This window comes from Ranitomeya variabilis, chromosome 5 (genome assembly GCF_051348905.1).
Source record: "Ranitomeya variabilis isolate aRanVar5 chromosome 5, aRanVar5.hap1, whole genome shotgun sequence".
NCBI lineage: Eukaryota > Metazoa > Chordata > Amphibia > Anura > Dendrobatidae > Ranitomeya > Ranitomeya variabilis.
This window is the reverse complement of record NC_135236.1, coordinates 275,460,900-275,477,845: the sequence shown is the minus strand read 5'-3', so window position 1 is coordinate 275,477,845 and position 16,946 is coordinate 275,460,900. Positions and strand designations below refer to the sequence as shown.

At 42.3% G+C, this 16,946-nt stretch overlaps 1 protein-coding gene across 2 annotated transcripts in view; it reads right to left on the bottom strand.

The window, feature by feature from the left end:
- The window catches only part of SND1 (staphylococcal nuclease and tudor domain containing 1), a 1,031,482-nt gene that overhangs the window by 948,353 nt on the left and 66,183 nt on the right, over positions 1–16,946 (bottom strand). For both annotated transcript variants that reach the window (XM_077264371.1, XM_077264369.1), the window contains exon 3: positions 1,042–1,162. In XM_077264371.1, the coding sequence (XP_077120486.1) occupies positions 1,042–1,162 (121 nt within the window). The remainder of the gene's footprint in view (positions 1–1,041; positions 1,163–16,946) is intronic.

Genomic DNA, 16,946 nt, shown 5'->3' with positions numbered 1-16,946 from the left:
ATATGGAGCATCTATGGGGCCATAACTGCATGGAGCATTATATGGGGCATCTATGGGGCCATAACTGCATGGAGCATTATATGGGGCATCTATGGGGCCATAACTGCATGGAGCATTATATGGGGCATCTATGGGGCCATAACTGCATGGAGCATTATATGGAGCATCTATGGGGCCATAACTGCATGGAGCATTATATGGGGCATCTATGGGGCCATAACTGTATGGAGCATTATAAGGGGCTATAAAGAACTGCACGGAATATTATATGGGGCATCTATGGGGCCATAAAGAACTGCATGGAGCATTATATGGGGCTCCTGATTCAATATGGATATTCAAAAACACTTAACCTACTGATGTCTCAATTAATTTTACTTTTATTGGTATCTATTTTTATTTTTGACATATACCGGTAGCTGCTGCATTTTCCACCCTTGGCTTATTCTCGAGTCAATACGTTTTCCCAGTTTTTTGTTGCAAAATTAGGGGGGGTCGGCTTATACTCGGGTCAGCTTATACTCGAGTATATACGGTACATTTATCATACATGACAATCCAAAATCCGTACAGACGTGATGACAAAATGTTATTATAAAGTGCGATGAACTATGTGCAGAAAACCATTCCATCATTGGTAGTATATGAGGACCATTGACATGTATCCCACAATAAGGAGTGGCAGGCAAAAATGGGCATGATTAAATATATGTACATAACAAATGCTTTCCCATGATGAAATGTAATCTCCGTCTACAGCAAAACGCGTTTCGCTTAGGCTTTATCAAGTACTTTGATAAAGCATAAAAATTTTTTAAAAAAAACCCACACAATATGCATATGTCCACACTCAGATAACTACATATGCTACAAATATATTTCTATTTCTACTAGTATAGAAGTTTTGCGCTATATTAGTGAATGTTCACATTAAAAAAAGAAAAAGTAGGAGTCTTTATATATTTAAGGGAAATCAATCAAAAGGAGCACACATAGCTAAACTTCACAAAATCAACATTTATTAACATTAGAAAAACATACCTTTGCCCAAATACACTGTTCCATAGTATCTTTCTTCATTAATCTTGTGATCTACGGTGAAGCAGACTTCTTTACCAATAAGCTTCCTCCTCAGGAACTCTCGAGCTGGAAAGGCCCAAGGCTGAAAAGGATTCTAGACGTTAGAACTACAGACATCACTGCATATTATTATTATACCATTAAATGTAACAGACCCCAAGTTCATGGATGCAGCACACCTAGTTGCAAAGTGTTTTCCTTTTAGGATTAGTCCCTTGTGGGCTTTCATATTAATAATAGGTCTTATTTTAGTATAGTCTCCCATATTACAGGGAAACTGCCACCATGAAAATGCAGTCTAATCTGCAGGCCCCATGTTATAGAGCAGAGGGAGCGGAGCAGATTGGTACGTAGTCTTGTGAGTAAAGATTCAGTATGACCCCTTTTTTAATCATTTAATCCTCTGCTCTTTCTGGGATTTTCAGTCCAGTCCTATCACTAACTGACATCTACCTCTTTATGCCCACGCACACAAGAAAGCGGTCACTCACTGACTGTACCACTCACTGGACAGAAAATTCCAGAAAGAGCAGAAGATTAAATTATTAAAACACAGGTTATACTGAATCTTTAGGGTACCGTCACACAGTACCATTTTAATCGCTACGACGGCACGATCCGTGACGTCGCAGCGATCGTATGATTATCGCTCCAGTGTCGTAGACTGCGGTCACACGTTGCAATCACGGCGCTGGAGCGATGCCGAAGTCCCCGGGTAACCAGGGTAAACATCGGGTAACTAAGCGCAGGGCCGCGCTTAGTAACCCGATGTTTACCCTGGTTACCAGCGTAAACGTAAAAAAAACAAACAGTACATACTTACATTCCGGTGTCTGTCCCCTGGCGTTCTGCTTCTCTCCACTGTGTAAGCGCCATAGCCGGAAAGCAGAGCGGTGACGTCAGACGTCACCGCTGTGTTTGCTTTCTGGCTGGCCGGCGCTCACAGTGCAGAGAAGCTGAGACGCCGGAGGACAGACACCGGAATGTGAGTATGTACTGTTTGTTTTTTTTACGTTTACGCTGGTAACCACGGTAAACATCGGGTTACTAAGCGCGGCCCTGCGCTTAGTTACCCGATGTTTACCCTGGTTACAAGCGAACACATCGCTGGATCGCTGTCACACACAACGATCCAGCGATGTCAGCGGGTGATCAAGCGACGAAAGAAAGTTCCATACGATCTGCTACGACGTACGATTCTCAGCAGGGTCCCTGATCGCTGCTGCGTGTCAGACACTGCGATATCGTAACGATATCGCTAGAATGTCACGAATCGTACCGTCGTAGCGATCAAAATGGTACTGTGTGACAGTACCCTTACTCATAAGACTACATATCAATCACACTCCACTCTCCTGCTCTATAACATGGGGTCAGCAGATTGGACTGCTATTTCATGGACACAGGTTCCTTTAAAATTTTCATTTAAAAGGGGTTTTCCCAAAAATAAAAAGTGGTCATGTTAAAATAAAACGTCCCTGTGCCGAGATAATCTTATAATGTAATGTCTGTATACTCTTGCTTCCTCCCCTGCCCAGGAGCTGTGGTATGCTCAGACCATGTCCCTGTACGGTCAAACACGGCAATTACACAGTACACAACAGGGGCACATTTATAAAATTATCTTAGCACAGGAATTATTTTATTTTTATTTTATTTAAACATCTAATTGTGAAACTTACTATTATTCTAAAGATCTATTAATTAAAATGATTAAAACTTTGTAGGAAAATCCCTTTAAGACTCTCAAAAGCTGGGTTGTGTGCAGAGGAGTCAATGGCCATGTGACATGCTTTTTTTCTAAAAAAATGTGGTGCACTCTGTGTCCTGGAGCGGAAGGTGCAGGCTGAACAACAGCACGTATACACAATAGCAATCATCTCTAGTCGTCACATTTGCTTCGATTGAAGAATTTTCCTTTTCAAATGCATTTTAAGTGCATAAACATTGGGATTCTGCACTTTAAAATGCAACTGTGTTTTCCATGTGTACTTTCTGGTCCTGGTAAAAGCAGATGGGGAAAGTGGGTGTGGAAATGCAGTTCAACAGAGTTTTTAAAGGGTTATCCAGTCTAAAGAAGGAATATGCCAAGTTGTGACAGTTTGCGTTGAGCACACTGGCTTTTCTCCTGTATCATATAACCACGTGCATACTTGCATACACCGATTTGCACACTTGAAGTCACATGACGGCAAGTCTCAAGTGTGAAAATTGCAAACGTACCTAGAGCCACTATGCGGCACCAGCACATTCAATGCTTAACACCAAAGGCAGCCCATGGGGTTCCTTTCTCTGTGGCCACTGTTCAGCGTGGAAATGCATGTTTGAACCTCTACCTTGACAGATTCAAAGAGCCAAAGGAAATACAAGATCGCTCATCATCTATTATGTAACACTTCAGTTATATATTTCACCACATGCCTCAGTAAATTAATCTATATTGGGAAAGAAACGAGACAATATAAGGCCCGTATTCTTGAACATATTAGTGATACTGACACTGCAAAAAAAAAAGATAACACCCTGTTCCGAGAAATTTTCCAAAATTTTTATCAATGCAATCCTAAAGGTTTTCACAAACAGTGTACATACAGGATTAATCTAGGCCTACCGGGGGTGTTCGGATATTAAAAGACCACTACCGAGACAAAATGGAGAATCCTCCTAGAAACAGTGTCACCGACTGGCTTGAATGAATTAAACAGTCTGCTATAAAGCTTTTCTTGATTAAACTCTTACTTTACAATTCTTTAATATTAACACACAAATTTTAATTTATTTGGATATAAATTTTCTTTTTATGCAAAAATATTCTTTGATAATTGAAATTTACAACAGCACAGCTTCACTTTATATCTATAAGGTCTTTCTGGATATCACAGATCTCCTTTGGATAGATGATCTCAGAATATCATCAGATATCTGCAATTCTGGATCATTTCTGACGAAACCGGACTCGAAATGGAACAATACAATATCACTGATCATATGCAGCGATATGCCTGCAAATACACTGCTCAAAAAAATAAAGGGAACACTTAAATAACAGAATATAACTCCAAGTAAATCAAACTTCTGTGAAATCAAACTGTCCACTTAGGAAGCAACACTGTTTGACAATCAATTTCACATGCTGTTGTGCAAATGGAATAGACAACAGATGGAATTAGTGGCAATTATCAAGACACCCTCAATAAAGGAGTGGTTCTGCAGGTGGGGACCACAGACCACGTCTCGGTACCAATGCTTTCTGGCTGATGTTTTGGTCACTTTTGAATGTTGGTTGTGCTTTCACACTCGTGCTAGCATGAGACAGACTCTACAACACACACAAGTGGCTCAGGTAGTGCAGCTTATCCAGGATGGCACATCAATGCGAGCTGTGGCAAGAAGGTTTGCTGTGTCTGTCAGCATAGTGTCCAGAGGCTGGAGGCGCTACCAGGAGACAGGCCAGTACACCAGGAGATGTGGAGGGGGCCGTAGGAGGGCAACAACCCAGCAGCAGGACCACTACCTCAGCTTTTGTGCAAGGAGGAACAGGAGAACTGCCAGAGCCCTGCAAAATGACCTCCAGCAAGCCACAAATGTGCATGTGTCTGCACAAACAGTTAGAAACCATCTCCATGAGGATGGTCTGAGTGCCCGACATCCACAGATGGAGGTTGTGCTCAAAGCCCAACACTGTGCAGGACGCTTGGCATTTGCCACAAAACACCAGGATTGGCAAATTTGCCACTGGAGCAGGTTCACACTGAGCACATGTGACAGACGTGACAGAGTCTGGAGACACCATGGAGAGCGATCTGCTGCCTGCAACATTCTTCAGCATGACCGGTTTGGCAGTGGGTCAGTAATGGTGTGGGGAGGCATTTCTTTGGAAGGCTGCACAGCCCTCCATGTGCTCGCAAGAGGTAGCCTGACTGCCATTAGGTACGAAGATCGGATCCTCAGACACCTTGTGAGACCATATGCTGGTGAGGTTGGCCCTGACAATGCCAGACCTCATGTGGCTGGAGTGTGTCAGCAGTTCCTGCAAGATTAAGGTATTGAAGCTATGGACTGGCCCGCCCGTTCCCCAGACCGGAATCCGATTGAACACATCTGGGACATCACGTTGCACCACAGACTGTCCAGGAGTGCTTTAGAGATGCTTTAGTCCAGGTCTGGGAGGAGAACCCTCAGGAGACCATCCGCCACCTCATGAAGAACATGCCCAGGCATTGTAGGGAGGTCATACAGGCACGTGGAGGCCACACACACTACTGAGCATCAGTTCTTTGTCTTGAGGCATTTCCACTGAAGTGGGATCAGCCTGTAACTTAATTTTCCACTTTGATTTTGAGCATCATTCCAACTCCAAACCTCCGTGGGATATTATTTGTGATTTACGTTGATCATTTTTAGCTTTTATTGTTCTCAACACATTCCACTATGTAATGAATAAAGATTTACAACTGGAATATTTAATTCAGTGATATCTAGGATGTGGGATTTTAGTGTTCTCTTTATTTTTTTTGAGCAGTGTATATTAAATATATGCCAGCCACTGTGTAATCCATTTTTTGATTGAAGGGACTTAGACAGCACAGGATGACTGTTCAAACTAATTACAGGCACTCGGTTCTTCACATCATTTATATCCACCTGCCCGGTTTCCCTCAAATCTCCCTTCTTTTATGGACAGCTCTGGCTTCATAGAACCAGAGAAGTGTGGAGAAAGATGGAAACCAAGCAGGTGGGAAGTTATATATATAAATGTTCGGCCCCGCCATGAAGCACCGAGCGCCTATACTTGGTTCGAACATTCATTCTGTGCTGACAGGGTCCCTTTAAATGCAAGTGCAATACTAATTTTGATGTCATGCTGTAGGTTTTAACACTATTCCAGTGGGATTTTCTATTGGAATCCTGGAGTATTTTTTTTTTTATTATTACCAGCAGTCACCATCTTCATCTTTTATTGGCACCGCTCCAGTCAGTCTGCAGGTTGTGACCTGCCTAATAGCAGGGATTGCCTGTTTGTTAGACTCAAACATATTCGAGCACGCCGAAGTCACTTGGTTAGCAACCGAGCACGTTTGCTTCTCAATACTGAAAAGGATGGGAGCTTGGCAAATAGCATACTAGGGTCAGGGAACTAAGAATAATTGCATCATGCCAGTGCTGAAATTGAAAAACAAAACATGCTGAAGGGAAGCTTTAATAAGGCGTATTACATGCATTTATTTTTGGATTCGTATAATCTAATTGAATTACATATTTTAAATCTGATTTTTAACTGTGTAATAATTTTAATGCAGATATTTACTATCATATTTGATATAGTTTGACATTATTTTCACTTTTTTTACCTGCCTTTGATCTTTATTAAAATTATATTCCTCTCATGGTTTCTTATACGATATATAATTACGCATTTAATGCACTTTATACATACATGATAGCTATCACACATTTCTTTAATACATTGAATGCCAATATAACTTATTTATATATACACTTATTTTTTTTATGCCATATTCAGTTCCCTTCATAAAGATTATTATGCCTTTAATAGCTGCTTGCCGCATGCCCTTCTCACGCGCTGTTTTCTTCCTGACTCATCCTTTATGGTCCCTGGCAGATCCAGTGATGTGTCGGACTACGTAAATTCCAGTGATATGCATTCACAGGGTATTCAGGACTAGGTCGCCACCAAGGTTCTTGTTCCTTCTGTTCAGGTGTGGATGATGTGCATTAGGAACATAATCATGTCATTATGTAAAAGGTCCGTGTATTGATCGGCATTTTTGTTGCTTGCTACTTCTTGTTTACTTTGGGATATATGCCTTAAAAAGAACCTGTCACCAGCCGTAACGCTATTATCCTACAGATATGCGATTAAGCTGCAGGTTCATAGCGTTATGCTGTAACCGTACACCCGGCCCTGACGGACACTGGCTCTGCATTGACGCTCAGATGTCAGTCAGGGCCAGGGGGGCGCTCTGTATAGTCTGACTGAACCCACAGCGCCCCCACTTCCATGATGGAAATGGAATGCTGGCAGGGAGAATAAAAGTTAATTTTCTCCCCGCTGCATTTGGCTGCGTGCATGCGCCAGACAACATAATGCTATTAATCTACAGATTAACCACATGTGCAGGTTAATAGCATTATTTCTGGTGAAAGGTTCCTTTACATTCATTACATCTGTTTAATTTGATCAAATATCATAGGCCATTTATGTCTGATTACCGTTTGTACTCGAATATAAGCCGAGATTTTGTGCCCCTCTCGGCTTATACTCGAATCATGGAAGGCGGGGGGGGGGGGGGAGCCACGACTGTCACATACTCACCTGCTCCTGGCGCGGTCCCTGCATGTCCCATGGTCTCCGGTGCCGGCACCTTCTTCCTCCGTTCAGCGGTCACGTGGTACCGCTCATTAAGGTAATGAATATGGACTCCACTCCCATAGGGGTGGAGCCGCATATTCATTACTGTAATGAGCGGTACCAGTGACCGCTCAATACAGGAAGAAGCTGCGGGCGCCGGAGACCATCTGTCCGGGAGAAGCTGCCAGGGACCGCGCCGGGAGCAGTTGAGTATTAAATATTCACCTGTCCCTCGTTCCAGCGTCGGCACCACTCCGTCTTCTGCATCCTCTGCAGTGACTGTTCAGGTCAGAGGGCGTAATGACGTATTAGGGTGTGCGCCGCCCTCTGCCTGAACAGTCAGTGCGGAGCGACGGGACGCTGAGGAGCAGCGACGAGAGGTGAGTATGCTTATGCTTTTTTTTTTTTTTTTTTTTTTTTTAATTGCAGCAGCATTATATGTGGCACATTCTTATATGGAGCATCTCTGGGGCCATAATGAACTGTATGGAGCATTATATGGGGCATATTTGTATATGGAGCATCTTATGGGGCCATAATGAACTGCATGGAGCATTATATGAAGCACATTTGTATATGGAGCATCTTATAGGGCCATAATGAACTGTATGGAGCATTATATGGGGGGGATTTTAATATAGAGCATCTTTTGAGGCCCATCATGAACTGCATTGAGCATTACATGGGGCTCCTGATTCAATATGGATATACAATACAGCAATACATGCAGCTGCACCCACCGCTCCTGAGTGCCGGGTATTGACGTGCGAGACTCATCCGAGTTTCTTGCATGCGAGTATGAGCCCTAAGGAGCTGAAACAAGTAGCCTGGAGAAAGCACCCTTCAAGCCTGAGACACCTGGAGTACAGGTCCTTCTCAAAAAATTAGCATATAGTGTTAAATTTCATTATTTACCATAATGTAATGATTACAATTAAACTTTCATATACTATAGATTCATTATCCACCAACTGAAATTTGTCAGGTCTTTTATTGTTTTAATACTGACGATTTTGGCATACAACTCCTGATAACCCAAAAAAACCTGTCTCAATAAATTAGCATATTTCACCCGACCAATCAAATAAAAGTGTTTTTTAATACCAAACAAAAAAACCATCAAATAATAATGTTCAGTTATGCACTCAATACTTGGTTGGGAATCCTTTGGCAGAAATGACTGCTTCAATGCGGCGTGGCATGGAGGCAATCAGCCTGTGACACTGCTGAGATGTTATGGAGGCCCAGGATGCTTCAATAGCGGCCTTAAGCTCATCCAGAGTGTTGGGTCTTGCGTCTCAACTTTCTCTTCACAATATCCCACAGATTCTCTATGGGGTTCAGGTCAGGAGAGTTGGCAGGCCAATTGAGCACAGTAATACCATGGTCAGTAAACCATTTACCAGTGGTTTTGGCACTGTGAGCAGGTGCCAGGTCGTGCTGAAAAATGAAATCTTCATCTCCATAAAGCATTTCAGCCGATGGAAGCATGAAGTGCTCCAAAATCTCTTGATAGCTAGCTGCATTGACCCTGCCCTTGATGAAACACAGTGGACCAACACCAGCAGCTGACATGGCACCCCACACCATCACTGACTGTGGGTACTTGACACTGGACTTCAGGCATTTTGGCATTTCCTTCTCCCCAGTCTTCCTCCAGACTCTGGCACCTTGATTTCCGAATGACATGCAAAATTTGCTTTCATCAGAAAAAAGTACTTGGGACCACTTAGCAACAGTCCAGTGCTGCTTCTCTGTAGCCCAGGTCAGGCGCTTCTGCCGCTGTTTATGGTTCAAAAGTGGCTTTACCTGGGGAATGCGGCACCTGTAGCCCATTTCCTGCACACGCCTGTGCACGGTGGCTCTGGATGTTTCCACACCAGACTCAGTCCACTGCTTCCTCAGGTTCCCCAAGGTCTGGAATCGGTCCTTCTCCACAATCTTCCTCAGGGTCCGGTCACCTCTTCTCGTTGTACAGCGTTTTCTGCCACATTGTTTCCTTCCAACAGACTTACCATTGAGGTGCCTTGATACAGCACTCTGGGAACAGCCTATTTGTTGAGAAATTTCTTTCTGGGTCTTACCCTCTTGCTTGAGGGTGTCAATGATGGCCTTCTTGACATCTGTCAGGTCGCTAGTCTTACCCATGATGGGGGTTTTGAGTAATGAACCAGGCAGGGAGTTTTTAAAAGCCTCAGGTATCTTTTGCATGTGTTTAGAGTTAAGGTACCGTCACACTAGGCGATATCGCCAGCGATCCGTGACGTTGCAGCGACCTGGATAGCGATATCGCTGTATTTGACACGCAGCAGCGATCTGGATCCCGCTGTGAAATTGCTGGTCGCTGCTAGAAGGTCTGCACTTTATTTGGTCGCTAGGTCGCCGTGTATCGCCGTGTTTGACAGCAAAAGCAAGGATACCAGCGATATTTTACACTGGTAACCAGGGTAAACATCGGGTTACTAAGCGCGGCCCTGCGCTTAGTAACCCGATGTTTACCCTGGTTACCAGCGTAAAAGTTAAAAAAACAAACAGCACATACTCACCAGCGCGTCCCCCAGCCTCTGCTTCCTGACACTGACTGAGCGCCGGCCCTAAACTGAAAGTGAAAGCACAGCGGTGACGTCACCGCTGTGCTGTTAGGGCCGGAGCTCAGTCAGTGTCAGGAAGCAGAGGCTGGGGGACGCGCTGGTGAGTATGTACTGTTTGTTTTTTTAACTTTTACGCTGGTAACCAGGGTAAACATCGGGTTACTAAGCGCGGCCCTGCGCTTAGCAACCCGATGCTTACCCTGGTTACCCGGGGACCTCGGCATCGTTGGTCGCTGGAGAGCGGTCTGTGTGACAGCTCTCCAGCGACCAAACAGCGACGCTGCAGCGATCGGCATCGCTGTCGCTATCGCTGCAGCGTCGCTTAATGTGACGGTACCTTTAATTACTTGATTCAGAAGATTAGGGTAATAGGTCATTTAGAGAACCTTTTCTTGATATGCTAATTTATTGAGACAGGTTTTTTGGGTTATCAGGAGTTGTATGCCAAAATCATCAGTATTAAAACAATAAAAGACCTGACAAATTTCAGTTGGTGGATAATGAATCTATAGTATATGAAAGTTTAATTGTAATCATTACATTATGGTAAATAATGAAATTTAACACTATATGCTAATTTTTTGAGAAGGACCTGTATATTGCTCTTCAGGAATGGGCCAATATACCTGTGGACAGGTGCAGAAATCTCATTGAGAATTACAGACAGTTTGTTTACAGACATTGCCTCAGAAAGCTATGCAGAAAAATGTTAAATGTACTATCATTTTGTCCAGGCCATTTTCATTAGTCAGGCCATTTTTATTAGTGTATTTTTGAATAGTGATTCAAAAGAAGAAGAAAAAAAGTCTGCTTTTCATTAGTTGATATTCAGTCACGCTTAATTTGAAACTGACAAAAGTAATTTTATTTCTATACCCATTGTTTAGTTTGCTTTTTACTTTAAAAGAAGGTTCCCAACAGATATCCGTGTGCAAATAAAAATACTAAGAATATGTTACAAACAAGTAAATCATCACATTAACCCTAGAATGCGTGACATCACAAATCTACACTCTTACGTAACGGAAATTACAAGTTTATTTCAAAATTGCAAAATAAGATATGACGAATGCACAACATTTTAATTATAATTTTTTTGTAGAAAGCACCAAAAAACCTTTTATTCAAAATTTCAAACAAAGATATGAAAAACACACAAAGGTATATAAATCTAGAGCAAACTAGCTACATTTCTTTTCTAACTTTTTCTTTTCAATTTTATTGGTCTTCCAACAATTTTCATATGTCATCTTTTTTGAAGAATTTTTTTTTACAGACATTTTCCCACATGTGGTACAATATCGCTCAGTTTTCCTCTTTAAGTTTCCTGGACAAGTGAAACAACGCTTTAGTTTTCTTTCTCCTGGCCCTGGAATATCCTCAAACTGTATGCCACACCGTTTCATTGCTTCTTTAGTTTGCTTTGGCAAGCATTTCATGTTGCTTCGCTCCATCATGTGAGGCATTATAAGTTCATGGCAAAGGTCCTTCAAGAATAGGCATCTCCTGTCCTTCCTCCTTGCATAGAATTCTGGATGAGTTTCTATAAAAATAATGAATGAATTCAGGGCTGCTACATCAAGCATATTGGAAACAATTACTACAGGTCAACGTCTTGTTTGCCTCTTGCACGAATATTCTCCCAACATTTCATTTATTTTGTCTACACCTCCTTTAGTTTTATTGTAATACAGGATGATTTCTGGTTTCAATTTCCTGTCATTGCTGTCAATACTGCAATCATAATGCATGGTACTGAGTAATATAACGGATTTTTCCTTCTTCGCTTTGTAAGATACCAGTGTCGCTTTGTTGTTGAAACCAAAGACACTCTCAAAGTGCTCGCTCTGGATTGTGTTTCATTGCTTGAGGATTTTCTCGTCGGTTTGGCTTCAAAGCACCAACAAGTAATAGTTTTTCAAGCAGAAAATTGCCCAGTGCAACATTGGTAAAAAATAGTCCATGGTAATGTTTCTACCTGAATTGTATATTGGTATAGCAAGTGTTTTCATAATCTCAGACCCTAGATCTTTCTGTACTGGTGCAACAACTTCTTCGCCACAGTACATAAGCCCATTTATGCCATAATAATTTGCAGAATGACACATCCAGAAGATTTTTATTCCATACTTGGCTGGTTTACTGGGCATGTATTGTATGAACTTGTAACATCCTCTGAAGGGTACAAGTTGTTCATCTACTGTAACATTAGTACTAGGATTGTAAAATTTGGTGCAATTTTTGATAAATATGTTCCAGATAGAACTGATAGGGACTAATTTGTCTGTTTGGAACCTCGCTGCAAGTGTTCGCTTATCATCAGATCAAATTTTTCTTCTAATTTCCTCATATCTGTCCTCTGCCATTGTCACACCATAGTGTGGATCAGAAAGTGGGTCCAGAAATAATTCTCTAATTTCTTATAGAAGCAAAGAGACTGAAAGTGAGTCAGACTTCCTCCCAACATCAAATCACAGGCACTTCAGCAATTAGCTCACAGTGTATACTGTCCTCAGTACTCTCTACACAGCTCATTACTGTGTTCAGAAGGACCTGCGATGTCGTGGCCTTATCACTCCCTCCCAAAAATCACATGACATCCTCACATGGCATGATCCAACCCCTTGCCCCTCCACCAGCAACCCTACAAATAAAGTAGCTTGAGACACAAACACTGCTGAGTACATGATAAAAATAGCAGGGGCCTAAAAAGCCCCCATTCTGCACAGATGTAGTTTTCCCCAAAAAAAAGCATTGCTACACCAAAAAAAAATATTATATGAACAACTGGATATTATTAACTACATACTTGAGGAATACCTAGAGTTTCACAATTCTATCTAAAGTAATTTTGCAAATAGCAAAAAAATGTAAGCGCCGGGGCCTAAAAGGCCCCCAATACACATTGTAGGGTTAACAGGTTCAACGATTTGGCAAATATTATAAAGCATGACGGCCAGCACAGCTGGTTTCTCACTTCTAGAAAGGTGGAGAATCTTGGAGCATAAATGATGAAGGTTGGACTGATCATTCCAATGAATATAACTGCAACCAAATTGTATAACTTTTCTGATGTTTGCGACAAACCAACGCAACAGGAATAGCTTAAAATCAGGGCTGTGGAGTCGGTAAGCCACAGTTGCGCCTCAGACTCCTGGATTTTATCAGGTTCCGACTCCGGCTCCTTCATAAATGGCCAATTCGTAACAATAAATTTACTATTGTAAAATATTAACATCGTGCTTATTCATTCAGTTTCTCACCATCATATAAGTAATCAGACCACTTAAAGCAAAAACTATATTTATTAGAATACAATTAGAATATAGCAAATAACTTTCATAAACTCTTGTAAGTAAATCTGCAATAAACACTGTTATGCAGTTAATAAGAAATCTATAAATTTGTCATCAGAAAAAGTATTGCCTCTGTCAGATCCTCCTTCATGGATGCCCTCAAATCTGATCTAGTTATTTTGAGAGCAGAGAACAACCTCTCTACACTAACTTGGGTTGGTGGCAAAGCAGTAACCACTCGGGCAACATCTCTGACAATGCCAGGATACAGAGGAATCGCTTGTTGCACTGTTATTTTTGATGAACGGTCAAATTTCTCAGTTTCTTTTAGTGCACATGAAAAATTCTGCTGAAATGTACTGGCTGTGTTCTTTGATGGGGATGACTCTTCTATGCGGGAACGCTTTGCACGGTCCTTGTGATCCAAATATTTTTCAAAATTAAATTCTTCTGTTCATCTGAAGCAACTTCAGTTTGCTCCTCAGTTACAATACTGTGTTCCTCTATTTCAAACATTTGTGTCTGTGGACCCAGAATGTTCTTCTAGCTGCTGGTCACCATCATTACTCTCATTCATTAGCTTAATAGTACTTATCATATTTGAAGCATTGTCAGTTATGACAGAAAGAACTTGCTCTTTTTTAAGTTCGTAGTCTTGCAGAACCTTTTCCACCAAGACCTGGAGAAACTCACTGGTGTGATGAGCTTTGGTGTCTTTTACTGCCAATGTCTTGGTAACTATTTCATTTTTGTCACAAACAAATCAGACATTGATGGCAAAATAGTTCACTCTGTGATGTGTGCAGGCATCCATTTTAAGAAACAGAAAGCGTCCCTTGAGAGTTTTTTTTAAGTTCTTCCTTTGTTTAAAAGCTTCTTCGATTACTAATTTTATAATTCTCTCTCTCTCTAGAGAGAAACACCAAGCTTGCGGGCCATTTCCCCATTCAGACACAAGCTGGTCGTGAAAATAATGAAATAGGCACACTATCCTTTACAACAAGCTCTATGATCTGTTTTTTAAATGTATCTACTGTCATTGTCACGATAACTGACAAAATATCTTGCAACTGATGGCTGCAGTGACAAAGTTCTCTGCTCCTTTGTTTGGCTGGAAGAGCTGGGCACTGGTTCATTGGTTTGGATGCAGTCTCTCATCCACTGCTTTCAGTACTTCTGGATGAAAGCGCTGTAAATGTCTCTTTAGATTAGAAGCTCTGGTAGGAGCATTTTTATCTTTGCCTGAATATGCACTGATTTTGGCTTCACAGCATTTGTTTTCGTCTGGATCATTTGTCATACACTGACAGACATAATGTTTTCTATTTTGAGTGATGGTGAAATGTTCAAATACAGCTGATTTAACGTGACGCTTCTTTGACTCCGGTTTTTAATTCTGCATTCACAATCCAAATGACAATTGTTTTTCCTAAAAACAATTGTACAAAATTGCCAGGTCGTACAACTGATATAGTGGTCAGTAATACTGTTATTCCTCATGTACTCACAGTTAACTGATGCAAAGTTTGCTGAAAGGATAATACTTCTTAAGGTACCTTCACACGAAACGACTTTGTAACGATATCGCTAGCGATCCGTGACGTTGCAGCGTCCTCGCTAGCGATATCGTTTAGTTTGACACGCAGCAGCGATCAGGATCCTGCTGTGATGTCGCTGAATAAAGTCCAGAACTTTATTTGGTCGTCCGATCGCCGTGTATCGTTGTGTTTGAAAGCAAAAGCAACGATACCAGCGATGTTTTACACTGGTAACCAGGGTAAACATCGGGTTACCAAGTGCAGGGCCGCGCTTAGTAACCCGATGTTTACCCTGGTTACCAGCGTAAAAGTAAAAAAAAAAAAAAAACAGTACATACTCACCTGCACGTCCCCCAGCGTCTGCTTCCTGATACTTACTGAGCGCCGGCCCTAAAGTGAAAGTGAAAGCACAGCGGTGACGTCACCGCTGTGCTGTTAGGGCCGGAGCTCAGTCAGTGTCAGGAAGCAGACGCTGAGGGACGCGCAGGTGAGTATGTACTGTTTGTTTTTTTTACTTTTACGCTGGTAACCAGGGTAAACATCGGGTTACTAAGCGCGGCCCTGCGCTTAGCAACCCGATGTTTACCCTGGTTACCCGGGGACCTCGGCATCGTTGGTCGCTGGAGAGCGGGCTGTGTGACAGCTCCCCAGCGATCAAACAGCGACGCTGCAGCGATCGGCATCGTTGTCGCTATCGCTGCAGCGTCGCTTCGTGTGAAGGTACCTTTAGTCTTCCTCTTCTGAGTAGCAGCTGTGAGATGCTTGGAAGACGCACACCTAGTAAACATCTAGTCTAGAGGAGGAGCTTTACTACTAAAGGTACCTTCACACGAAACGACATCGCTAGCGATCCGTGACGTTGCAGCGTCCTGGCTAGCGATATCGTTTCGTTTGACACGCAGCAGCGATCAGGATCCTGCTGTGATGTCGCTGGTCGCTGAATAAAGTCCAGAACTTTATTTGGTCGTCCGATCGCTGTGCATCGTTGTGTTTGAAAGCAAAAGCAACGATACCAGCGATGTTTTACACTGGTAACCAGGGTAAACATCGGGTTACCAAGCGCAGGGCTGCGCTTAGTAACCCGATGTTTACCCTGGTTACCAGCGTAAAAGTAAAAAAAACAAACAGTACATACTCACCTGCGCGTCCCCCAGCGTCTGCTTCCTGACACTTAACTGAGCGCCGGCCCTAAAAGTGAAAGTACAGCGGTGACGTCACCGCTGTGCTGTTAGGGCCGGAGCTCAGTCAGTGTCAGGAAGCAGACGCTGGGGGACGCATGTAAGTATGTGCTGTTTGTTTTTTTTACTTTTACGCTGGTAACCAGGATAAACATCGGGTTACTAAGCGCGGCCCTGCGCTTAGCAACCCGATGTTTACCCTGGTTACCCGGGGACCTCGGCATCGTTGGTCGCTGGAGAGCGGTCTGTGTGACAGCTCTCCAGCGATCAAACAGCGACGCTGCAGCGATCGGCATCGTTGTCGCTATCGCTGCAGCGTCGCTTCGTGTGAAGGTACCTTAAGAATTTGCAACACATTTTCACTTTCAGTTTCATACATTGTAAGTAGGGGGGTTGGAGCAGCATGAGGTTAACCAAGTATAAGATTAGATAAGGGCAGTGGAGAGCAGTGACACACAAGAAGTAAGAAATGTCTCTATCTCCAGCAGAACTGCTTATCACTGTTGTTCATAGTTTGATAGAACATATATATTTGAGTAACATTTATAAAATTCATATGAGAGTTCAATTATTAAATATTAATACATTTTTTTTTTTTTTTTTTTAAAAGCTGGAGTCGGTACATTTCTACCGACTCCAACCAAAACTAACTCCGACTCCACAGCCCTGGCTTAAATAGTGCAATACAACTAATGACAAATGGTTTCTCAAAATTTATTATGAAATGCCACTTTTGGAATCTCTTCATGAAAAGAATCTTTAGTACTTTGTTTATTACCTGCTGCTAATATATACATAGCCAGACACCAGTTTCTGGAAGTATTTCTGAGAAATCTTAGCTCATGGACAAAAGCATCCAGTTCACAATTCTTCAATTATCAAGAGAGGTC